A 23,769-nucleotide genomic window follows, 5' to 3' on the forward strand; every position below is an offset into this window, starting at 1 on the left:
TGGCAGGGAGCGTTGGCGGGCGGGATCGCCCCCGCCTCCCCCGGGGCGGATAAAGGCGGCGGGTGGACGGTGTGTCCCCGGGACGGCGGCATGGCCAGGGGCCCGCTCCTGCTGCTCTGCTGCGCCTCTGCTCTGCTGGCTGCAGGTACCGGGGGATGGAGGGGAGGGGGCACCAGGTGGTCCCAGGGGGGGGTCACTTGGGGTTTGTGCACCCCACGCACCGAGGAAGGCTGTGTGTTTCCCGGTGGCACCGGGAGGTGGGTCCGTGGCCTTCCCCCGGGGTGTCCGTGTGCTCCCCCATGCCCTGCACTGATGGGCTCAGTGTGCTCTGGGGCCACCGGGCACTGGGACGGAGGGGGGGGTCCATGTGCTGTCCGGCGCTGGGGTCACTGGGGGGGGGTCCTGCCCCGCTCAGCCTGGGCCCGGGGGTTGCAGCGGGGCCGGATCCAGCCCTACGTGGGGCAGCCGGGGACGTGTGGCGCAGGGGTGGGCTGCACACACTCCCCGGGGGTCCCAGGGGGGCATTGGGGACTGAACCCCCCCAGGGATTCACCATGCTGGAGGCGAGCACCCTGCTCCTCCCCGCAGCTGGCAGCGCCGTGGGACAGGATACAACCCCGGTGCTGCCAAACCGGCCGGGCCGGCTGGCGCTCGCGGTGGCGTGGGTGCTCCGGCACCGCCTTGGCATTCTGGGGGCAAAGGGCCTCGGTACCCTGTGCGGCTGGCGGCCGTCCTGCACCGTGTTCCCCCTGTTTCCAGCCTGGGTCCTCAGCAGCCCTCACCCTGCACCCCGAAGTGCCTTGGCTCACCTGTTTCGGCATGGAAGCTGGCACCCAACGCTGGGTGCTTGGCCCTGGGTTCACCGCCATCCCGGCATAAGGTGGCAGCTGGGTGGGAACGGCCTGTCCCGGTGGGCCTGGCGGCTGCGGGGACCCCCAGCACCCAGCCACACGCCGGTCCCCCCGGGTGTTGGCGCTGGGTGCTGGCTCTGCCGTGTGGTATTTTGCTTCGGTGTCCCCCGGTGGGGCCAGGCTGGACCCGCTCCTCCTCTTGTGCAAACAGGACTCTGGCGGATAAGGGCACTGCCAGCACTGCCCAGCAAATGCTGCCGTGTCCCATGTGCCCACAGCGGAGCCCCCCTCACGGCCCAGCCCCAAGGGTGTCCAGTGGGTGCCGCGAGTGCCGGGCTGGCATATGTCCATGTGCCGTGGCACGTGCCCGCCGCTGCCGCGTTGCTTTGCTCGTCCCTGGCGGCTCTGTGCCCGTGCTGCAACAGCTTGGGAGGCTCTTCCTGACCCTGGATTTCTGGGATATGATAATAGCTAAATCCCAGTTTTCTGGTCCTCTGTATATGGTGAAACCACCTGGAAAATGAGCACCGCAAGGCTGGGAGCTGGGGCAGGCACCGCTGCCCTTTCTGGAGCCCTGCCTGTCCCCCCCCGCCCGCCAGGGCCCTGCCGTGTCTGTCCTTGCCAACCAGTTCTCTCCTCCACACTTCAGAGTCAGGACATGGCATCGATGCCAGCAGCCCAGTGTCTCTAAGCAGCTCAGGGACAACCGTGGCACCATCTCCATCCATGACATCGGCATCAGCAACACCTTCATCTCCACCCAACACGACCACGGCACCGTCTCCATCCACGAAACCGGGCTCAACCACACCTTCATCTCCACCCAACACGACCACGGCACCGTCTCCATCCACGAAACCGGGCTCAACCACACCTTCATCTCCGCTCAACACGACCACGGCACCGTCTCCATCCACGAAACCGGGCTCAACCACACCTTCCTCTCCACCCAACACGACCACGGCACCGTCTCCATCCACGAAACCGGGCTCAACAACACCTTCATCTCCGCTCAACACGACCACAGCACCGTCTCCATCCACGAAACCGGGCTCAACCACACCTTCATCTCCGCTCAACACGACCACGGCACCGTCTCCATCCACGAAACCGGGCTCAACCACACCTTCATCTCCGCTCAACACGACCACGGCACCGTCTCCATCCACGAAACCGGGCTCAACCACACCTTCATCTCCGCTCAACACGACCACGGCACCGTCTCCATCCACGAAACCGGGCTCAACCACACCTTCATCTCCGCTCAACACGACCACGGCACCGTCTCCATCCACGAAACCGGGCTCAACCACACCTTCATCTCCGCTCAACACGACCACGGCACCGTCTCCATCCACGAAACCGGGCTCAACCACACCTTCATCTCCGCTCAACACGACCACGGCACCGTCTCCATCCACGAAACCGGGCTCAACCACACCTTCATCTCCGCTCAACACGACCACGGCACCGTCTCCATCCCACCCAACTGTTCCCAGCTCCCCGGCCACAGAGCATCCATCCAGCTCGACGGCAGCACCAGCCCTGACCTCACCTGGACCCTCTGGGTCCCCTCCTGCTCCCAGCTCGCCAGCGCTCACTGTGAGCCCCAGTCCCACCAGCACCTTGGCCACCAGCTCCAGGACAACACCGGTCATCGGCACCAGCACCGCAGCCGGCAACTCAGGTGAGAGCCAGGGTGGGGGGGCACTGTGCAGGCATGGAGCCCCCAAACCTGCCCATGGCCATGGGCATGGCAGCAGGCCCGGGTACCCCCTAGACCCCCCACTCAGGGGCTGTGCCCAGAGCCCCCCTAGGCTGCCTCGTCCTCCTTGGCGGGGGGGGGATTTGAGAGCTCCCCCTTTCTCCCCTAGCCTCTGTATAGCAGGACCCCAGGCAGGGAGGGTGGGGGGGCCCCAGGTTGGTCCCCCGTGGGTGGAGGTGACACGGGAGCTGGGTGCCAGGTCTGTGAGGGGTGGGATGGTGGTGGTGGGGGGAGCTGGAGCCAGTCCTGAGCCCCCTTCTCGCCCCGAGAGCCGCCGCCGCGGTGCTCGGAGGCCGGGCACAAGGCTCGGCAGTGACGGGGGGGTCACAGGGTGCCTGTCTCACCCCTGCAGCGCAGCCCCCTGCCAAGCCTGACCCCGGCGTGGTCATCGTCATCTGCCTCTTCGTCTGCATACTGGTGGGGGGAGCAGCGATATTGCTGGTGTGGCTGCGCCGGCGTCGGACCCCCGGCTTCCATCACCTGGACGAGGTGCCCATGGTGCGTGGAGGGGTGGGCTGGGGAGCAGTGGGGGGGCCAGTGGGGCCAGGCTGTGGGTGCTCACCCTGCTCTCTCTCTTCCTTAGAGCAAGGTGACAGAAGGGTCCCCCATCACCCACCAGGCACCCAGGTGACCCCCCCCCCACAGCCCCCCAGGCTCCCCACACGGCTGAATAAAGAAGCTGCTGCCTTTGGCTCTGGTTTCCCGCTTGTGTGCTCTGCTCCCCGCCTAGGGAAAACCCCCGGTCCAGGGGGAGAGGCCCTGACAGTTTTTGGGGTCCCCCACATCGGGCTGGAGACCCTGGGGTGCCCCTAGGCCGGACAGGGTGGGTGGGGGTTGCGGTGCAGTGGTGCGCAAGGTGGTGGGGGCCGCGTAGGCCCCCCCGGCGGGGTGGGATGGGAGGGAGCGAGCGGCCAGGCACGCACGTCGCCTTCCTTCTGCTCCGTTGCACTCGGCCGGGGCCGCGGCACGTTGCGAGGACCGTGGCACACCGCGAGGACCGGGCACCGGTAAGGGGCTGCGGGCGAGGGTGGGGGGCTGGCAGCAACACAGACCCCCGTGCCGGGGCTCAGCATCCCCTGGCCTTGGGTTAAGGCTGCTCCCGGTACCGGCAGGAACGTGGGGGGCTCAACCCCAGGGGACGGGGGGGGGGTCCGTAGGCACAACCGGCTGAGCCACCGGTTCCCCGGGGACGGTGGGTAACGGGTGCCCGTGGTTGATCATTAACGTGGTGCCAGCGGGTTCGCGGTGTGGCGGGTGCTGTGGGCTGGGGGGGGGGCATCCCCGTGGCCTCGGGTCTACGTCCCCCGGGTGGCCCATCCTCATCCAGCCCTTTGGGGGCACCGGAGGTTTGGGGGGGGGGGCCGGTGCGGAGCCCTGAAACCCGAGGCGGGGGCTGAGCCCGGGCAGCTGCCACGGCTGAGACCCGGTGCCCGTAAATCACGGGCGGGAGGAACCCCCGTGTCCCGGCCCCGGGTGGCAGGGGAGGGGGGGGGGGGTCCTGCCGCTGACCCCTCACCGGCCGCGGCTCCCGGAGCTCCCTCCCCGCAGGGACGGCGATGAGACGGAGCCGGACGGCACTGCCCTTCCTCGGTGCGGAGGTGAGACCGGCACCGGCACCGGGACCGGGACCGAGTGGGACACGACCGGGGGGGGGTGGTGTTCCCGAAGGGGGTGTCCCCGGTACGAACGTCCGAGCGCCGGGCCCCCGGGCAGCAATAACCGGGATGGCGGCGCTCAGCAGGAGTTAATTATCCCCTTAATGGGCGGTTAATTATTAGTCACCTCTGTGTAATTGCGCGCCGGCTCCGGGGGTTTTTCCGGTGGAGTTCCCGGCGGGTGGGGGGGGGGGGGTGTCCCCTCCGGTGGCGACGGGGGGTGTCCCGGTGGCTCCGTGCGCTATGGACCGAGCCGGTCCCGGTACATCGGCTACATCCTTGGCCCCGGTGTCTCCCCCCGGCCCCGGTGCCCCCCCCCAGGCTCCGGTGCCCCCGGTGTGCAGCGCGGCACCGTGCTCGGCAGGGGGAGCCCGCGCGCTACCGGCGCCCGGTGATGGGGAGGGGGGGTCCCCGGGGGAGGGAGGGACCCCCGTGGTGCGGGGGGGGACGACACAAACACACAAGGCACCGGGCAGCAGCACCCTGCAGAGGTCCCCGGTACCGGTACCGGCGCCCCTCACCGCCGCCCCGTTTCCCCACAGCGCTGCCGCGAAGCCACCGATATCGCCCCGTCGGGACCGGGAACGGGACCGGGAACGGCTGTAGGCGCCGTCCGCCGGCGGTTCTCCGGGAGCCCCTTGCTGCCGCCGTTGGGATGCCGGTTGGCGGAGGGGGCCCGCGGTCCCGAGCCCGAGGGTACCCGGGTGGTCTTCACCATCGAGGAGAGCGGCCCCAGCAGCGGCGACGAATCCGAACCCCCCCGGTAAGAGTGGAACGGGGAGGGAGGGGGAGGTGTTTGCTGGCTCCGGTGGTACCGGGATGGAGTTACCGGACAGGTCGCTGCCGTCGGTACCGCCTCCGGTTTCAGCACCGGCGGGCGGACAGCGGCTCCGGGGCACCGGCACCGGCACCGGCAGAGCACCCGCTGCGGCACCGCTGGGCTCGGGACAAACCCCTCTGTCACCATCGCCGCTGCTCCGGCCCCGGGATGTCCGTCCTGATCAGCGTCTGTCCCCGTCACCTCCATCCTCAACAGCCCTGTCCCTGTCCCCTCCGTCCCTGTCCCCTCCGTCCCCGTCACCTCCATCCCCATCACCTCCGTCCCCATCACCCCCATCCCTGTCCCCCATGTCCCTCCATCTCCTCTGACTCCATCCTTATCATCTCTGTCCCCATCACCCCCATCCCTGTCCCCCATGTCCCCTCCATCTCCTCTGACTCCATCCTCGTCATCTCTGTCCCCATCACCCCCATCCGTGTCACCCTGTCCCCATCACCTCCATCCTCAACACCCTCGTCCCTGCCCCCCATGTCCCCTCCATCTCCACTGACTCCATCCCCATCACCCCCATCCCTGTCACCCTGTCCCCATCACCCATCCCGGTCCCCATCCCCTGTCCTCATCCTCCTCACCCCCTCCTTGTCCCCGTCCCCTGTCCCAGCCAGGCTGGCCTGGCCCTGGTTGAAGATGACCTCGGTCCCTCCCGCTTGTGGCTTGGCCCCAGCTGTGCTGCTGCAGGGTTATTTTTGGGCCACCACCCCCCCAGACACACTCCCTGTGCGTGTCCCAGCCTGGCTTGTGGGGACAACACGGGGCTGGCACGGCCGAGGGACCTGGCTCCGGTGTCACTCCCTGTCCACCCCCTGCACAGACACGTGTCCGGCGGGGACAGCCGCAGCCCGGGAGGGGACAGGGACTGGCTGTCCTGGGGACGGGGACTGGCTGTCCTGTGGCCAGTCCTGCCCCAGCTGTCCCAGGGACTGCTGGCTGCCAGGCAGCCCGGGGGGGGGCCAGCTCTGCCCCTGCCCCACTGTCCCCTGGTGTCCCTCTGTCCCCGTGTCCCTCTGCCCTGATGTCCCCATGATGGTGCTTGCAGTCCCTCGGAAGCGAGGGGGACCCCTCCACCAGGACCCCTATCCGGTGGGTTTCGGGGTCCCCGCAAGTGCTGCCATGGCAGGGGGGGGCCCCGTTGTCATCCCTCCTGGGTCCCTGCCAGCTGCCGGATATTTTTGTGGCCGTCGGGAACAGCAGGTATCCATCCAGCTGCCTCAGCGGGGCCGTGGCGTCAGGCTGGGCGGATGCCAGCTCCCACGGCCAGGCCAGTGGCTCCCCCACGGGTGCCACTGCCACTGGCCGGGCCTCATCCTGCTGGTCCCTGTCCCCATCGGGCACGGCCCCAGGAGGGGGCTCGGCACGGCAGCAAGGAGGGGCTGGGGGCACGATGTGAGCCCTGGGGCGGGTTTGGCTCTCACAGGTCCCTCAGTGGCACCGTGGCACGGCCACACTGCATGTCCGGGATGCTCCAGGCTCAGACACGTCACTTGGTGGCACCGTGACACGGCCACACCGTGTGTCTGGGATGCTCCAGGCTCAGCCGTGTCTCTCCGTGGCACCGTGGCGTGTCCACACTGTGTGTCTGGGATGCTCCAGGTTCTGACATGTCCCTTGGTGGCACCGTGACACGGCCTCACCGTGTGTCTGGGATGCTCCAGGCTCAGCCGTGTCTCTCCGTGGCACCGTGGCGTGTCCACACCGTGTGTCCGGGATGCTCCAGGCTCAGCCATGTCCCTCGGTGGCACCACGGCACGGCCACACCGTGTGTCCGGGTCGCTTTTGCCGTGTGTGTCCGGACAGAGCACCCCTGCCCTTTCGGGAGCAGCTGCAACCTCGGGGACAGCAGGGTGGCCGGTGGCACAGGGCCAGCGAGGGACCACGTGCCCGAGCAGCCGGGTGCACACCGGGCCGATGCAGCCGGGGGGGGGACCCGTTCCATGTGCCGACTGCCGGAGCCAGACAGTTGTTTAATTTCCCAGGCGCTGGGCGGGAGGGGGATGGAAAGTTTCCCGGGGCCGCCGGGGCAGGGGCTGGGACGGCCGCACGCTTCCTGCTCCGCACCGGCGGGCAGCGTGGCCTCGCCGCCGTGCCAGGGGTTCCCTGAGCTGCGCCATGCTGCCCACCGCACAACACTCGCCGGGGACTTCGCCGGCGGCGTCCCCCCGCAATTCCCCCCGCAATTCCCCCGTCCTCTTCAGGAAACTCTTGATGAACCAGAGCATCCGCCTGCAGCGGCGTTTCACCGTGGCGCATCCCCTCTGGTAAGGGGGGGGACGCCGGCGGGTCCCCGGCAAGGGGCCACGCTCGGCCCCCGGGCGGGCGGGAGGAGGCACTGGGCTGCGATGCCGGGATGGGGTCAGTGTGGACCCCCCCACCCCCCATGACCGTGTCACGTTCCCAGGGCTGTGGGGACGTGGGGGATGAGCAGGGGACAGCGGGGGTCACCACGCAGCCGGGGGCTGAGCCGGGCAGGGGGGAGGCTTCAGTTGAGCGTGGCTGAGCACTGGCACACTCGTTGCAGCGATGGCCAGGCAGGGACCTGGCAGATGTGACGGGCGTCTGCCCCACAGCGGCGGGGGGGCCGTGGCGGGGAGGGAGAAGGACTTTTCCCGGCACAGCAAGCCACCAAACCACCCACCGCAGCACAGCCAGGCACCTCACCATGTCGTCCCCCCCCCCCGCCCCCTCCACTGGAGTTATATAGGGTTTGTTTTGGGGTGCCCCCCTGCCCACACCCCGGTGTGCCAGTGGGTGCCGGCCCCACCTGCGTGGGTGCCGTGGGGATCAGCAGATCCCTCCTCAGCAGCAACAGCATCTATTTATAGCGGCCCCCGGCCCCCCCCCCTCATCACCACCACCATCCGGCACCGCCTGGCGGTTATTAATGCCGACAGCCTGTCACCGAAAAAAAAAGGGGGGGAGGATTAATTCGGCACCAGCCCTGTGGTGGAGGGCTCGTGTCCCTCCCTGCCCTCCCCGGGGGCTCAGGGTTGTCCCCTGGGGTGGCGGTGGGGGGGGCAGAGGTGGTGGCACGGGGCCGGGAACAGACACGGGCCTCACCAGCGAGGCCGTCGGAGCCACAATGCGGCTTTGTGTCCCCGGTACCATCGGGGACGTGAAGCAGAGGCAGGAAAACAAGGGGCTGCGGGACGGTATGACGCGGTGCCTGGCTGGCACTGCCGCTGCTGGGGACGGCCACGCCGCGGGGATCGGGGTTACCGGCGGCGTTGCCGAAGCGGGGAGATGCTGCCGGGCAATCGGTGTCCGTCCCGGAGGCATTCCTGCATCGGGTAGGTGCCGAGTTGCCAGCGGCGCGATGGGGATGGGGTGGTCCCAGTGGTACCCCCCGCTTTCCCAGTTCACCCAGTGCACCGGGGTGGCTCGTTCCCGTCCCCCGGCAGTGGTGGCGGCTGCAGGAAGGGACAGGGGCCGGGTGGCCCTCGCCGTGTCCCCGCGCGCAGTCTTTCCCATGACCCCGAGGCCAGCGGAGCAGGAGGGGGGTGAAGCGGCCGTGGCCACCACGGGGACACCGCAGGGTCACTGTCCCCATCCCCTGTCCCCATCCCCTGTCCCCCCACAGACCCGCGTGGCTGCCAGGTGGCTCCAGCTGGGGTGTCCCCAGCCCGCCACCAGCACGTCCCCAAGGGTCAGGGTTTGGTTTTCTTGGCGGTTTCTGTCCTTCGACGTCCCCTGGCTCTGTGCCGTGGCAGGGACACTGTCCCCCTCCGTGGGACACAGTGCCCCGAGCCAGGGTTGATGGAGGTTTTGGGACTTTTGAGGACTTGGGACAATCGGGGACCGTGGTGCTGGGGACAGGGAGGGGATGGGGCGGGCAGGGGCCAGCCATTCCCGGGGTCTCTGGAGCCGGGGGCTTCGGGGCAGGGGGTCCTGTCCCACCTGGGTGACATGGGACAACCTGCCTTTGCTGGCCAGTGTCCCCAGTCCCAGACTCCGCTGCGCTGGCAGGGTGCTGAAGGGGTCCGTGTGCACTGAGTTGTGCCTGTTCTCAGCACCGGGGTGAAGGAACCAGTGGGGTCAGACTGGGCAGTGGCTGGTGTCACCGCAGGGGCCACCGAGCCGGGGCGTGCTGGGCTGAGCGGGATGGTGGCACGGAGAGCCTGGCAAACCTGGCGGCATCCCCTGGGCCGTGTCCCCGCACCCGTTGGCTGAGGTCCCCAGGCCACCCGCCCCGTGCCAGCCTCGTCCCCTCTCCCCTCGCAGCTTTGACCTGGAGAATGGCCCCCCCGGCCGGGGCACGCTGGACCCCCAGGCCAGCCCGGGCGCGGGGCTGGTCCTGCAAGGCACCTTCCCCCATGGCCAGCGCCGCGAGTCCTTCCTCTACCGCTCCGACAGCGACTACGACTTGTCCCCAAAAGCCATGTCCCGCAACTCCTCCATCGCCAGCGACCTGTGAGTGTGTCCCGTCCCGTCCCCCCTCTCCCGACTCCCCTGGGACCCCCGGTCCCCTCCCTGAGGCTCACGCTCCCTTTGTTCCTGCAGGCATGGAGAAGACATGATCGTCACGCCGTTTGCCCAGGTAGGTGCTGTCCCCACGCCCCGGCGAGGAGGGGACACGGCCATGCACCCAGCACCGGGGTGGGTGTCCCGGGGTGGTCCGGCCGGCCCCAGTCCCCTCTCACCTCCCAGGTCCTGGCCAGCCTCCGCACCGTCCGGAGCAACCTGACCCACCTCCAGGACCGCACCGGCAACAAGTGAGTCGGCCGTGGGATGGCGAGGGCGAGGGTCTCGCCTGGGTGGGGGACTCCGACCCGTGGCAAGAGATGGGCGCTGCCCTGGGGGTCCCAGTCACTCAGCCCCTCCGTGTTTTTCCAGGCGAGCGTCGAGCAGCAGCCTGCCCTCCGGGAGCAAGGCCAGCCTCGCCGGTGAGTGCCGGAGAAGAGGGGGGAAGATGGGGAGGATGTTTTTGGGACGAGCTGTCTGTCCCTATATCCCCGGGGATGGGTCCCGCTGGGCCCTGGGGGGGGTGGGCAGAGCTGCAGCTTTGCCCTTTGGGATCCATGTCTGGTTTTCGGCAGCTCCTCCCGCCTGGCCGCCCTTCGCGCCGCGGCGGCGGTGGAAAGGCTCCCGTTGACGTCAAACCTTCCATTAATAAAACCCAGGCGGTGAGCGGGGCCCCACGGGAGCCTGGCTGCCCCGGGGCTGGCCGTCACCCCACGGGGACGGCATGGCACGCCGTGTGCCGGGGCTGCTGTACGATGAGGATTGTGTGACAGGGCTGAGACCCGCTGCCCAGGGATGCTCGACCCCGGCCCCCGGCCCCGGCCAGTGCCCCGCATCCCCCTGTGCCCCCGTCCGCCCCGCTCAGGGGGTGATGTGAGCAGCCGAGCCGGTGAGCCCCTGGGCTCGGTGCGGCACAACCGACCGCCAGGGCTCGGGGTGCCGTGGCCGGGACCCTGCGTGTGCCCCCGTGCCGGGTCGCCGTGCCATTGGCAGATCCCTTGCCAAGCCGGTGGGTGCCCCTGGCAGAAGATGCCCATCAGAAGCTCTCGCGGGAGACCCTGGAGGAGCTGGACTGGTGCCTGGACCAGCTGGAGACGTTGCAGACCAGGCACTCGGTCAGCGAGATGGCCTCGAACAAGGTAAGGGTCCCTGGCTCGGGGTCCCCAATCACCCTGGGGGGTACCCCTGTACCACGGACCCCCCTGGGATGGGCAGCGGAGGGTCCTGCTTGCCCCCCGCACCGCTGAGCCCTGCCTGCTGCCCGCAGTTCAAAAGGATGCTGAACCGGGAGCTGACACACCTCTCGGAGACCAGCCGCTCCGGGAACCAAGTTTCCGAGTACATCTCCAGCACTTTCCTGGGTGAGGACCCCCCCTGGGGACACCGCCTGGTGTCACCTCTCTGCCAGGGTGGGCTTCGCACCTGGGCACGAATCCTGTGGTACTGGGTGCCCGCTGGGATGGTGCCAGCAGCTGGTGCTGCTTGCTTCTTGCAAAGAAATTTAATGGGGGAGTGTGTGTGGGGGGGCTTTCCCAGGTGTCCCCATGGGATTTGCTGTCTTGGGGGGGTGTCACAGCCTTTGTCATGGCTGGGAATGCTGGTGTATACTGGTGCATACTGGTGCACATCGCTGCACTGGGGCTGTCCCTGTGGCCCCGAGGGGTGTCCAGGGCAGGGTCTGGGTCCTATGGCAGGTGGTTGGCCCCGTGCAGGGGGGTGAGGGAAAGCGTTGGGTATCCCCCATGAAGCCCCCCCCGTTGCCATGGTGTCACGGTGCTATCTGTGCCAGCTGACATCATCGGCATGACCGGGGAGAGGGATGCTGGGGAAGGGGAGTGGGATCAGGCTCCCACCCTACTCACGGCCCCCCATGCCGGCCCAGACAAGCAGCATGAGGTGGAGATCCCCTCGGCGCTGGCCAAGGACAAGGAGAAGGAACGGAGGAAGCGCCCCATGTCCCAGATCAGCGGCGTCAGGAAGCTCACGCACGGCTCCAGCCTTGCCGCTGCCGGCATCCCCCGTTTTGGGGTGCGGACGGACCAGGAGGGGCTGCTGGCCAAGGTGGGCCCCAGCGTGGGTGACCCGGCTGACTGTGGGGTCCCCGGCGCTGGCCCCGCATGGACGTCTGTCCCTCTGGTCCCCAGGAGCTGGAGGACACCAACAAGTGGGGGCTCAATGTGTTTAAAGTCGCCGAGTACTCGGGCAACCGCCCGCTGACGGTCATCATGTACAGCATCTTCCAGGTGAGCATCCCACCAGGATGTCCCCGTCCCCGTGCCGGGCTGGGGACGAGCCACCTCCCGCCTCCCTGCAGGAGCGTGACCTGATGAAGACCTTCCGCATCCCTGTCAACACCTTCATCACCTACATGCTGACGCTGGAGGACCACTACCACGCTGACGTGGCCTACCACAACAACATCCACGCTGCTGACGTGGCTCAGTCCACCCATGTCCTCCTCTCCACGCCTGCGCTGGAGGTGAGCCCTGGTCACCCGAGGCCACCAAGTGTGTCTGGCGGGGCCGTAACACACCTGCAATGCCTTTTTTTTACCATTCCTAGGCTGTCTTCACAGACCTGGAGATCATGGCTGCCATCTTCGCCAGCGCCATCCATGATGTTGACCACCCTGGTGTCTCCAACCAGTTCCTCATCAACACCAGTGAGCCAGGGTGCAGGGATGGAGCTGGGGGGGTGCGGGGGACCCCGGCATCCAGGAGCCACTTTGGGGTGACCGGTGCCATCTCGCAGACTCGGAGCTGGCGCTGATGTACAACGACGCCTCAGTGCTGGAGAACCACCACCTGGCCGTGGGCTTCAAGCTTCTCCAGGAGGAGAACTGCGACATCTTCCAAAACCTGAGCAAGAAGCAAAGGCAGTCACTCCGCAAAATGGTCATTGACATGGTACGGGGTTGGGGGGGGGGATCTGGGCTGGGGGGGCTTTGTGGTGGGGTCAGGCTGAGCCCCGTTCCTGCCTTGCCCTGCCCAGGTGCTGGCCACGGACATGTCCAAGCACATGAATCTACTGGCGGATTTGAAAACCATGGTGGAGACCAAGAAGGTGACCAGCCTGGGGGTGCTGCTGCTGGACAACTACTCGGACCGGATCCAGGTGGGTGTGGGGACACGGGTGGGGAAACCTTCCTGGAATTGCAGGTGTTGGTCCTGGCTCCGGCCAGGGCTGCCGGGATGTCCCGTTTGGTGCCACCACCCCTCCCAACCCCAGTTAGCCATGGCCAAGGGGGTTCCTGGTGCAGGGGTGGTGGCTCTGGGGGACTAAGGACTTTCGGTAAGCGATGCCGTGGCTGTGTCCGCAGGTCCTGCAGAACATGGTGCACTGCGCCGACCTCAGCAACCCCACGAAGCCGCTGGAGTTGTACCGGCAATGGACCGACCGCATCATGGTGGAGTTCTTCCACCAAGGCGATCGGGAACGGGAGAAAGGGATGGAGATCAGCCCCATGTGCGACAAGCACACTGCCTCCGTGGAGAAGTCCCAGGTGGGGCAGCGGCATGGGGCTGGGGGGGAGGCCTCAGGGTCGGGCTGGGAGCTCAGGTCTGTCTTCCCCCAGGTGGGCTTCATCGACTTCATTGCCCACCCGCTGTGGGAGACGTGGGCCGACCTGGTGCACCCCGATGCCCAGGAGATCCTGGACACGCTGGAGGACAACCGGGAATGGTACCAGAGCATGATCCCGCGCAGCCCATCCCCACCGCCCGAGGGACCTGGAGCGTCCCCCGCCACCACCGACAAGTTCCAGTTCGAGCTGACGCTGGAGGAGGAGGGTGAGTCAGACACGGAGCTGGAAGGGGCCGAAAGCCCCTTGGATGAGGACAACAGCGGCTCCAAGACACCAGCCACAGACGACTCGGAGTTGGCCGACACCGAGCATCTGTCACCCGGCCCCGGGGACCAAGATTCACCTGTCACCCACCCCACGGACGTGGACAACCGGCGGGCGCTGGAGGGGACGCTGCCGAAGGACGGCGGTGGCGGCGGGTGCTCGGTGCTGGGGCCCGAGGGCAGCCAGAGCCTGTGCTTGGACACGGAGGGCAACGTCACATTCCTGCCCCTGAGCACGTAGCGGCACCGGCCGGTGGGTCCCCTCGCTGCCGTGGGGACGTGGGACCGGGCGCTGCCCTGGCAAGAGCTGGGGGCAGTGGGCTGGCAGTGGAGAGCACCGGCACCGCAGGGACCGGAGTGGCCTCCGGGACGTGGAAGGATCCCAAGCGTGTCCCCATGCAGGAGCTGGGCAGGTCCTGATGGGCACAAGGACGCTGCTCGCCCTCTCCCAGCAACTGTCCCCTGCTCCCATCCAGCGTCCCTGTCCCCTTCAGACAGGGCTTGGGGACATTGTGCTCCTGCCCCATCGCAGCCCTGGGGACATCAAGCCCCACAGGGCTCCAGGAGGAGGTCCCCCACGGGGCCAGGCATAGCCAAAAGCATTTCAGCGTCTCTCCGGTTGGCCCCTTGCAGAACAGCAGCCCCACGGCGAGGTGGGTGAAGGGTGCTGGAGACAGCCCCCAGCACGAGGGACCTCAGCGTGGCCAGGCACCAGGGCACAGCACGGGCACGAGTCAGTGGTTTATTTATTTGGGGATAGGTTCACTTTTTAAAGCCTTTTGTAGCTCACTTTTTAATACAAGCCTCACCTAGGTGCACTCACATGCGTTCCTGTGGCAGAAAGATGCATTTCTGCTCTGTGATCAGCACTCGAAATGCTGTGTTTGTACTTTGCACTTTGGGCCCCGGCAGGCACTGCAACCCCCAGGGCAGCCGCCAGGGTCCTTTTGGTTTCTTCCTTCACCTTCCAGAGATTAAACCTGGTTTGTTCCCCCCAAAATGTGAGCCTTGTAAGCGCCTCTTTTTACCGTGCTGCTGGCAGGGGAGCCATGGTTGTGCCGGTCAGGCCAGTGGCCCCAGAGACCGGTGTGGTTGGTGGCCCTGTCTCCTGCTGGGCAGCAGGGAGGGCCCTGCTCTGTCTTTGAACAAAAGCGAGCTCCTCCCTGGAAACGTCGATCCATCACTGGCAAACACAACCAGCTAAGGTAAATATTTAATCGCCGGCTTGGTGTGGCGCAGAGCCCGGTCCCCCTCTCTTCCGCATTGCTCCCAACGGTGATTTGTATCTGCAAACATGTCCCCACCCGTGGCACTCTTGGCATGTGGGGCCCCGCCAGCTCTCACCCCACTGCCCGCCCCGTGCTCCCCCATCGGCAGTGAGGCCGTGGGAGCTGGATGTTCCTTTCCCAGCCCAGCTGGTTTCCAGGGCTTGGCCGGGAGTGCCGGGTACTGCACAGGCGGGCGGGTGGCTCTGTCCCATCCCTGCCTTGCAGGTGGGTGCTCGGGCATCCCCCCCCCCCTCTCCCAGCGGAGAGGGGCTGCGTGCCGGCAGGTCGATAGGAACCAGGCGAGGCTCTGTGCTGCCAGAGCTCCCTGGGTGGCCTCATGCTGCACCCAGATCCAGTCCTAGGCTCTCTGCCAGGCTGGCAGCACAGCAGGAGCTAGTTGAAAAAGCCCTTTTCACCCCTTGTTTGGCTGAGGGGCTTACAGCATCCATGCACCAAGGAGGGTGGTGGAGCCTATGCCCGGAGGAGGTGAGGGGCAGTAGCTGGATCCATCCCTGCCTCCCGGTCATGCCTTGACCGACTGCCACTGCAGTCCCTCTGCTTCTGGGTGCTCCAAGCCATATTCCTGCTGGGGGTGCTGCTGTCGGGCAGCTCCAGTGCCCACCGTGTCCGTCGAGCTCCAGGCAAAGCCCCAAAGAACCAGGGGCATCCGGCTCCATCCTCCCACAGGCTGTGGCACCCTCGGCGAGTCCCTGCGGTGGCAAGGAGCTGCACCAGGACGCAGGCCCTTGAGTCCCCAACGGCCGATGTGCTGCCACAGGTAGGGCAGGGCAAGGCAGGGCCGGCCTAGGAGGCTCCAGGCGTCTGCCGGGCTCCGGGCAGGGCAGAGGCAGGCCCGGGCGAGGGCAAGGCCGGCGGGCAGGGGACCACTGCTGCCCCAGGGCCTGTGGAACCCCCCCCCCACTCCGGTCGGGCTTCCGCCACCCTCCCCACGGGGTCCGCCATATGCTGCCTCCCCTTAATCCCCGCTGATTGCCTCAGGGCGAGGGAGGACGCAGGGGCCCGGGCAGGACATGGCCGCCCACCTGGGCTCCTCGCCTCAGCTTGGGCCGGGCACTGGGGTTACTGGGAAGCACTGGGAGCAACCGGGCTTCACCTCAGGGCCTGGTGCCGCTGTCAGGGGATGGAGTCAGGCTGCCTGTGGCTGCAGGCCTGAAGGGGGCCGCGCTGGCCGTCGCGATAGGGGGTCATGTCATGACATCGGAGGCTGTGAGGGCTCGCCCCCCCCCCCCTTGCGCGGCGATGACTCGCCCCCCCCCCCCGAAGGGTGAATGGTCCGCCCCGCACTCCCCCACCCGGCGTGGGGATGGTTCATCCCCCAGCCCCCGGGGCTCCGCCGGACCACACCACTGCGCGCAGCGAGGGGGGGAGCGGCGCCCACCACCGCGCCGGGAGAGGGGTGTGTGTGTATGTGTGTTCTCCTCCCCCCCCCCCCCCCCCCAGCCTATCACCCACCAGCTGTCCATCACAGCGCGCTGCCAGCCAATCACCACTCCCCCCCGGGGGCCTGTCTACTGACGTCCAGCTCTCATTTACATACTTCTCCCCGCCCATACCCCCCCATACACACACCCACCCACCTCCCCCCCCCCCCCCCCCCCGCGGCGACGTCATCCGGGCTCTGCAACCGCCGGGGCGGCGCGCGCCGCTGCTGCAGTCGCTGCAGGAGGAGGAGGCGGCGGCGCGAGCGCGGGCTGGAGGTGAGCGCGCGCCCCCGCCCCCCCCCCCCGGTTCCCGGTTCACCCCCCCCCCCTTCTCCGTTCACCCCCCCCGGCACCGGGGACGGTGGTGGCACCGGGGGGGGGGGGTGGTTTGTGTGTGCGCTGCTCGGGGGGGATGGCGACTGCAGCGGGGTGGAGGGGGGGGGGATCGCGTTCTCCGGTTTGGGGGGTGTTTTTTGGGGGGTGGGGGGTGTCTCTCGGTGCACCGGGGACCGGGTGGGTGCAGCGGGTTCGGGCCTGCGGGGAGGAGCAGGGGGATTGAGCCTCCTCCCTGCAGCACCCTGCACCTCCTCCCTGCAGCACCCTGCGCTCCACGCACCCCCCCCACCCCCACCCTGCAGCAACACCACCCCCCCCGCCCCCCCACCCCCCCCCCCAAAGCAGCACCCTGCACCCCGCAGCTGCCCGGCACCCCCACGCTCCGCCCTGCAGCACCCTGCACTGTTCTACAACCCCGGGCCAGCACCCACTTCTGTGCACCCCTGCCCAGCATCACACACCCCCCCCCCAGAGCACCCACCCACCCCCCTCCAAAAGCACCGAGCACCCTCCCCGCAGCACCCCGGAGCACCGCGCTGCACCGTCAGGGTGGGCACGGCGTGCGGGGGCATCGCTGCAGGTGCCATTTTGCAGGGGAGGTGCAGGAGAAGCTGCAGCACCCCGGTTGCCAGCTGTACCCCTGCCAGGGTCATGGCCCCCCCCCCATCTAGTGCTGGCAAACACTGGGGTCTGCGCCCCCCCCCCATATTTTCTACGGGCACATTCTTGGGGTGACTGCATTGGGGGGTGATGGGAACCAGCCTGGCCGAGTGACCCCCCCCCCCCCCACTGATGGCGGCACACCTCGTTTTGGGTGATGCTCGCCCATCCCAAATTAAAATATGACTTAACCACGCCCGCACCACCGGTGGGAAACGGCTCCGGGTGCCAACCGGGGCCTGGCGTCGTGTTGAGTTTGCAACCGCCGTCCCCACGTCGTCCCCCCCCATCACGGCCCTCTCCTCCGCCTTGCAGATGGCGTCCGCTACCGACTCCCGCTATGGACAGAAGGAATCCTCGGACCAGAACTTCGACTACATGTTCAAGATCCTGATCATCGGCAACAGCAGCGTGGGGAAAACCTCTTTCCTCTTCCGGTACGCCGACGACTCCTTCACGCCCGCCTTCGTCAGCACCGTCGGCATCGACTTCAAGGTCAAGACCATCTACCGGAACGATAAGCGCATCAAGCTGCAGATCTGGGTGAGACCCCCCGGGGTTGTCCCCGTCGGTCCCCACGCCGGCGTGGGGGTGTGTGGCACGGCAGGGGGGGGGAAATGGTTGGCGTGGGGTTGTTCCGCTCTTCGCCGGGGCTGGAAGCGCCGGGGGCGATGCCGGGGGTGATGCCGGGGGCGATGCCGGTAGGGAGGGACGTGTCTGTGGGGACCCCACTGTCCCCCGAGGGGTGGCCGGACGCTGCAAGCTGCTGGTGTCCCTGCATCCCCGGGGGGTTAACATGCCACGTTTCCCACCCCCCCCTTTGCCCAAACCAGGACACGGCCGGCCAGGAACGGTACCGCACCATCACCACCGCCTACTACCGTGGTGCCATGGGCTTCATCCTGATGTACGACATCACCAACGAGGAGTCCTTCAACGCCGTGCAGGACTGGTGAGTTCCCCGGGGACATCCCCCTCACCCCCCAACCATGTCGTTGTCCCCCCACCACCACCTTCACGGGCATCCCCCTCCCAGTTCCGTGCTCTGGCCCCCCCATCCCGCGTGATTTCCCTTTTTCCCTTCCCCGAAGGTCCACCCAGATCAAGACCTACTCCTGGGATAACGCCCAGGTCCTGCTGGTGGGGAACAAGTGTGACATGGAGGACGAACGCGTCGTCTCCTCGGAGAAGGGCCGCCAGCTTGCCGAGCACCTGGGTGAGTTGGCCGCCCCCCTCCCCGCCCCATCTTCCCACAAATAATTTAATTAGGGGCTTAATTCCCTCGCCGTAATTCTTCTGCTTCAATAGCAGCGGTGACTTGTCACCTAAGGAAAAAAATAAGGTGTAATTAAGCTGCGAGCGCCGGGGTGCGATGGCGGTTTTTATTACAGACCCGTAAACCCGCCGCCGGCTGCCGAGAGGTGCCGGGTGGGGAAAATTGGGTGTCGCTGGGTGGGCGCAGGGGCAGGTTGCAGCCGGGTGGTCCGGGCGTTCGGCACACGCAGCCCTTTCCACCTTTAACGAAGGGAGGAGGATCTGTGAAAGGTTTTCCCACCTCGGGTGGCTGGATGCAGGGCGGCGGCGATGGGGTGGGGGTTTGCAGCCCTGATGTCGTTGTCTTGTGTCCCCCCTCCCCGCCCCAGGTTTTGAATTTTTTGAGGCCAGCGCCAAGGACAACATCAACGTCAAGCAGACCTTCGAGCGGCTGGTGGACATCATCTGCGAGAAGATGTCGGAATCGCTGGACACAGCCGACCCGGCGGTCACCGGCGCCAAGCAGGGCCCCCAGCTCACGGACCAGCAGGCCCCCCCGCACCAGGACTGTGCCTGCTAGGGCCAGCCTCCCCACCCCCGACCCCCCCCCAAAAATCGGTCAGTGCACCCCTCCCTGCCACCCCCCCTGCCCCGAGCCCCTCTTCTTGGGGGTCCCGCGGGGGCTTTTGCTGCTGATACCTCCGAAAGGGCTGCGGCCCCTCTAGGAGCCTTCCCCCCCCCCAATTCAGTTAGGCTGTCCCCCCCTGCCCCTTAATTTATTTTTAAGCCTGGGCTGGTAGAAAACTTCCCCCCATTCTGCTTTTAATCGCTCCACGAGCTCCGCTCTCCGAGAAATATCATTTTCTGTCTCCTCACCGCTGCCGGCTCCCATCACCACCGGTCCCATTCCCTCCCCGGGGAGCAGGGATGGGCCCCCTGCCTGGGGTTGGGGGGGGGCTGCGATGGGACCCCAAAACCTTGTCCTGGCTGGGAGTCCCTGTGCGTCCCCCTCCCCAGCCTGGCAGCGATCCCACCTGCCCAAAGAGCTCCTGGGGGCTCTTTGCACCTGGCTCCCCTCCCCAGATGAATGGATATTTCCTATCTCTTGTTTATTTGTATAAATAGATGCTAATTTATGCTCCCACCGTCTTCCTCCTTGTACATAAGAAAAACTCCTTGTAAATAGGCATAGGAAGTGATGCTGTGCGCGTGACCTGCTGTGCTGTGGCCGTGTTGGTGCATTTATTTTTTTTTTTTTTTTCTCTGTGTGGTAACCTTGCTTGTGAATATCACTTTTGAAAAATCTATTATTTAAAGGTTTAAAAAAAAAAAATATACATGAGCGAGGCTAGCCAAGCAAGCTGTAGCAAATTAGCCCCAGTTCAGGGATGGGGGACCTTTGCAGAGCCCCCGGTTTTGGCTCGTGGGGGGCAAGCAGGGCTCGGAGGAGCGTCACTAATTTGCTACAGGGCGTTCGGCTCCTCGCGTGTTCCTGTAGTACCGTGCTTCTGTGGAGACTGTGAATAAGTGGATATTCCTGTAGCGATGATGGACCCAGAGGTCTTGCTGCCCTCTTATTTATTTTTCTTGGAGCGCTGTGTCTTTATTTTACTGATTTCCCCCCCCTCCCAGACCCTAGTACCATCTTCCTCCCTTCCCCTTTCCTATTTTTTGTGAAGTTTACTTATGGAAGAGTTACACTGTACTGTACAAATGTCAAAAGTGTCAAAAGAGTACAATTTCCTAAAAATCACTGTATTAAAGAAATGTTGTGAAGAAATAAATCAATGCTGAGCACCGGTTCCTTGGGGTCATTGCAGGCGGAGAGGGGGCAGCGGGATGGTCCCTCTGCTTGGTGTCGATAACCTCGGCTCTCCTCGGTCCAGCGCTGTTGAGCTCATTGCCGGAGAGGAGGGAGAACGATCTGGTTTCTTAATTAGCATTCACCAAATGGCTCCTGCCGTGGCTCAGCAGCTTGGCTTGCTGCGGTGGGAGGGACGGTGTCCCCCGGGGGGGTGGGAGGCAGGAGGGATGAGGACAGAGCTGTAAGTAAGACAGAGCTTTAAGTAAGGCACAGCTTTAAGTGTTAGGGGAAAAAAAAAAAAAAGTCACATTTAGGCAGTTTTGATCGATGCTGGAAATAATAAATAAGTGCCCAGGTTATGGAGCGAGTGTCCATCTTGCCCAGGGAGCTGTGGGGCTGGGAGAAGTGGGGGTCTGTGGTCCAAACCCTGCAAAAACTTTGCCTTAAAAACCCCCAACCACCTCCATGTTGACTCTGCTGCTGTCAAACCTGGCGGTGAGCAGGTGGCGGCGATCACACGCCTATTTTTATAAAAATTGGGTGGCTGCAGCCCAGCCCAGCCAAGCCCACACACGGCACTGGGAAGAGGGGCTGCAAGGTGGAATGAAAAGGAGCCAAGTGACTTCTCCCTTCAGCTTGAAGACAAAAAGCAGCAGGGAAAGGGCTGAGGAGCGGCACTGAGAGCAGAGGGGCAGCATCCCTCTGCCAAGCAGCCAAAGCCGGAGCAAGGCAGGGACCCGAGTGGCTGGCTCTGCAGAAGAGCAGAGGAGGGTGGTGGAGGGGAGCAAGGGGCCAGCCTTGCCTTGGAGAAGGGAAAAAAAAACCTGGCTGCAGCAGAGGGGAGAGCGCTGGGGCCCTTCCCTGGGGGCTGAAGGCAAAACGTAGCTGCGGCAGCTCCTCCCCACCCTGGGCAGCGCAGGTTCTGTGGAAGAATACAAAAAGAAATGGCTTTACAGGCTAGCCTGTGACACAAAATTGGTTAAAAATACCCAAACCCATCATTGCAATCAGTAGATCAGTTAATCAGCAAGATCCACGCAGGCTGCAGCGAGCTGCAGACAGCGGTTGCGGTGGTCTCCGGCCATCACGTTCATTGGATGGATTGAGCCGTGTCCACTGCGATGCCCCGAAAATCACTTGCCGCAGGCAGGAACCTCCGAAAACGTTGCAGTTGTTGAGAGCAGCTGCCTCTTTACAGCCCGACACTGCGCTGGTTCTCACTGGGCGAGTCGTTCTCTGCACTCGGGGGGCTGCCAGGCTAGAAAATAGGAGATGGCACGTGTTTGGCGTGAGCCTGGCTGGTCACAGCGGCGAGGCACGGCCACGTGGCACCGTGGTGCCAGTGCTTACCCTGTGTTTGAGGTAAGAGAGGTAGGTGTCCCAGCCCAGCGTGATCACATTGACGTAAACCACCCGGTACTTGGGCGGGACGAAGAGGAAATTCACGAGCTGAGCCGCCGGCCAGATGCACCAGTCAGCCTGCCGAAAGCAAAGAGCAGCCAGGTGCTCCCCACCGGACACCAGTCTGCACCAGGGGCGGGAGGAAAAGCTCCAGGAGGTGTATTTACCTTGTAAAACTCCCAAAATTTCTCCTTCAGCTCCTCCCAGCTCTCCTCTAGAGACTGGCCCTCCAGTGTGCCCATGCCTGCGGGGACAGACGGACATCAGTAGGGATGGGAGCGCTCACAAGGCTCCACACTGGGGAGTGAGGATGGGAATTACTCTCAGCTGTGCCGGACACCAAAAAATACCCAAAAAACCCCCACCGTGGGAGGGAAGGGCAGTGCCGGCACCAGCCAGAAGGAGGGAGCTCCAGGAAACCCACGTCTTCCCTACCAAGGGAGGGTGACAGGAGTCATGCCAGCACCCACGCACCGTAACACGTCACCGGCAGCATGGGCCACGCACAATATTCAGCAACATTGACATAAGGCGGGTGCCACCACGTACCGAGGAAGTACCAGGTGCCCAGGACGGGCGAAGCCACCAGCTGGTCGATAAGGACTTTCTTCAGGACGGTTTTTAGCCCCCGCACACCCCGTGCCGGGAAGGCAGCGTCCAGCCAGAGGTACCAGTAGTGCATCAGTGGGCCCATGCTGCAGCCGACGGCGAACATGCGTCCTGCAACACAACACCGCCCTGGTGACTGATGAATTATTTATGTGACCCCCTCCCTCTCTGCAACCCCCCCCCCCGAAAGCGGATCCTGCTCTGGGGAAGGCACAAAGGGAGCGTGGTTTTACGTGGTACCGGGGAGCTGGACCCTAATTCCCCCCGCTACGATAACGAGCATGAATGAAATGCATCAGGCTGCCCTGCACCCCCTCCCCGGTTCATGTGTACCCCCCCTCCGGCTTGTCACCTGTGCGGGCCAGCTGGGGCTCGGTGTCCGGGTGCCGCCGGCGGTGCCAGGCCTGCTGCAGCGTGTCGCCGGCAGCCAGCAGCGCGCCGCAGCTCGCCGTGTTGGTCAGCAGCAGCAGGCGGCCGGTGAAGAGCGGCTTCCAGCAGCGCAGGAGCCGCCGGCCTCGCGCCAGCATCCTGCGGGCAGACACCCCCCCCTGCCATGGGGGTCAGTGGGGATGTAGCCCCCACACACAGCCTCCCAGTTCCCCTTGAGGTAACCGCCCTCCCATCACACTGTGCCCCCCAGTCACCCATGCTGTACTCCCCAGTTAGCACCGCTGTACCCCCCCAGTTCCCCCTGTGCCCCCCAGTTAGCACTGCTATGCCCTCCCAGTTCCCTCTGTGTCCCCCAGTTAACCATGCTATGCCCTCCAGTTCCCTCTGTGTCCCCCAGTTCCCCCAGTTAGCACTGCTGTAACCCCCCAGTTCCCCCTGTGCCCCGCAGTTAGCCCTGCTATGCTGTCCCAATTCCCTCTGTGTCCCCCAGTTATCCATGCTGTGCCCCCCAGCTCCCTCTGTGCCCCCCAGTTCCCTCTGTGTCCCCCAGTTATCCATGCTGTGCCCCCCAGTTCCCTCTGTGCCCCCCAGTTCCCTCTGTGCCCCCCAGTTATCCATGCTGTGCCCCCCAGTTAGCACTGCTGTAACCCCCCAATTCCCCCTGTGCCCCCCAGTTAGCACTGCTATGCCCTCCCAGTTCCCTCCGTGCCCCCCCAGTTACCCATGCTGTTCCCCCAGTTAGCACTGCTGTACCCTCCCGGTCCCCCCAGTTACTCCTGCTGTGTCCCCCAGGCCCCCCTGCTGCCCCCCCCGTCACTCCAGTGCCTCCCAGTCCCCCCAGTGACCCTTATGCCCCCCCGTGACCCTTGCTGCACCCCCAGTCCCCCTCTCTGGACGCCCCCCCCCCCTCACTCCAGTTATTCCCGTACCCCCATTTACTCCCCTGGGCCCCCCACTGACCCATCCCAGCCCCCCCCAGTTCCCCCGTCGTCGCCCCCCTCCCCCCGCTCACCGCCGCGCGCGCCCGCGCGCGCTTCCGCCCCCGGCACGCGGAAGAGGGGCGGTGTCCCGTCAACGGGACTTCTTCCGCTTCCGGCGGCCGCCATGACACCTACCGAGGCGCAGGCGGCCGCCATGACACCTACCGAGGCAGCAGCGTTTCCGCGGTACCGGGAAGAAGCCAGGCCCGGGG

The 23,769-nt window shown here is 65.8% G+C and overlaps 5 protein-coding genes across 13 annotated transcripts; 4 read left to right on the plus strand and 1 right to left on the minus strand.

Annotated features, from left to right (window-relative positions):
- Positions 1–554: 554 nt before the first annotated feature.
- LOC142035348 (uncharacterized) lies at positions 555–3,128 on the plus strand. Its single transcript, XM_075037412.1, has 3 exons — positions 555–708; positions 1,377–2,538; positions 2,969–3,128. The coding sequence occupies exons 1-3, from the start codon at positions 555–557 to the stop codon at positions 2,988–2,990; spliced, it is 1,338 nt and encodes a 445-aa protein (XP_074893513.1). The 3' UTR covers positions 2,991–3,128.
- Positions 3,129–4,198: 1,070 nt separating this feature from the next.
- PDE4C (phosphodiesterase 4C) lies at positions 4,199–14,414 on the plus strand. 3 transcript variants are annotated; one of them, XM_075037922.1, is made up of 16 exons: positions 4,199–4,214; positions 4,814–5,034; positions 9,328–9,516; positions 9,607–9,643; positions 9,754–9,818; positions 9,940–9,989; positions 10,594–10,706; positions 10,835–10,928; positions 11,450–11,628; positions 11,712–11,810; positions 11,882–12,046; positions 12,130–12,229; positions 12,319–12,473; positions 12,559–12,681; positions 12,887–13,069; positions 13,142–14,414. In XM_075037922.1, exons 3-16 carry the CDS (start codon positions 9,485–9,487, stop codon positions 13,652–13,654), a joined length of 1,908 nt encoding a protein of 635 aa, XP_074894023.1. In that variant the 5' UTR covers positions 4,199–4,214; positions 4,814–5,034; positions 9,328–9,484; the 3' UTR covers positions 13,655–14,414. The 3 variants fall into 3 exon arrangements, with proteins under 3 accessions (XP_074894023.1, XP_074894024.1, XP_074894025.1); XM_075037923.1 differs by having other exon boundaries at positions 10,597–10,706; XM_075037924.1 differs by lacking the exons at positions 4,199–4,214; positions 4,814–5,034 and adding an exon at positions 8,035–8,396.
- Positions 5,049–7,850, plus strand: LOC142035660 (uncharacterized). Its single transcript, XM_075037925.1, is given in 2 exon segments — positions 5,049–6,713; positions 6,715–7,850. Coding segments are annotated over 2 exon segments (1,950 nt in total). The 5' UTR covers positions 5,049–5,259; the 3' UTR covers positions 7,211–7,850.
- Positions 14,415–16,310: 1,896 nt separating the features above from the next.
- On the plus strand, positions 16,311–19,604 carry RAB3A (RAB3A, member RAS oncogene family). The gene is made up of 5 exons (XM_075037927.1): positions 16,311–16,399; positions 17,435–17,662; positions 17,953–18,071; positions 18,211–18,335; positions 18,763–19,604. The coding sequence occupies exons 2-5, from the start codon at positions 17,435–17,437 to the stop codon at positions 18,951–18,953; spliced, it is 663 nt and encodes a 220-aa protein (XP_074894028.1). The 5' UTR covers positions 16,311–16,399; the 3' UTR covers positions 18,954–19,604.
- Positions 19,605–20,107: 503 nt separating this feature from the next.
- MPV17L2 (MPV17 mitochondrial inner membrane protein like 2) lies at positions 20,108–23,713 on the minus strand. Of its 7 annotated transcripts, none has more exons than XR_012651933.1 (7): positions 22,540–22,846; positions 22,128–22,298; positions 21,746–21,822; positions 21,528–21,656; positions 21,319–21,435; positions 21,002–21,099; positions 20,108–20,416 (listed from the first exon to the last, which is right to left on the minus strand). XR_012651933.1 is itself a non-coding variant. In XM_075037930.1 (7 exons), the coding sequence occupies exons 1-7, from the start codon at positions 23,711–23,713 to the stop codon at positions 21,370–21,372; spliced, it is 768 nt and encodes a 255-aa protein (XP_074894031.1). In that variant the 3' UTR covers positions 20,108–21,369. The 7 variants fall into 7 exon arrangements, 2 of the variants coding, with proteins under 2 accessions (XP_074894031.1, XP_074894030.1); XM_075037930.1 differs by adding exons at positions 23,442–23,446; positions 23,590–23,713 and having other exon boundaries at positions 20,108–21,435; positions 22,540–22,735; XR_012651934.1 differs by lacking the exon at positions 21,002–21,099.
- Between the last annotated feature and the right edge of the window lie 56 nt (positions 23,714–23,769).

This window comes from Buteo buteo, chromosome 10, assembly GCF_964188355.1.
Source record: "Buteo buteo chromosome 10, bButBut1.hap1.1, whole genome shotgun sequence".
Lineage (NCBI taxonomy): Eukaryota > Metazoa > Chordata > Aves > Accipitriformes > Accipitridae > Buteo > Buteo buteo.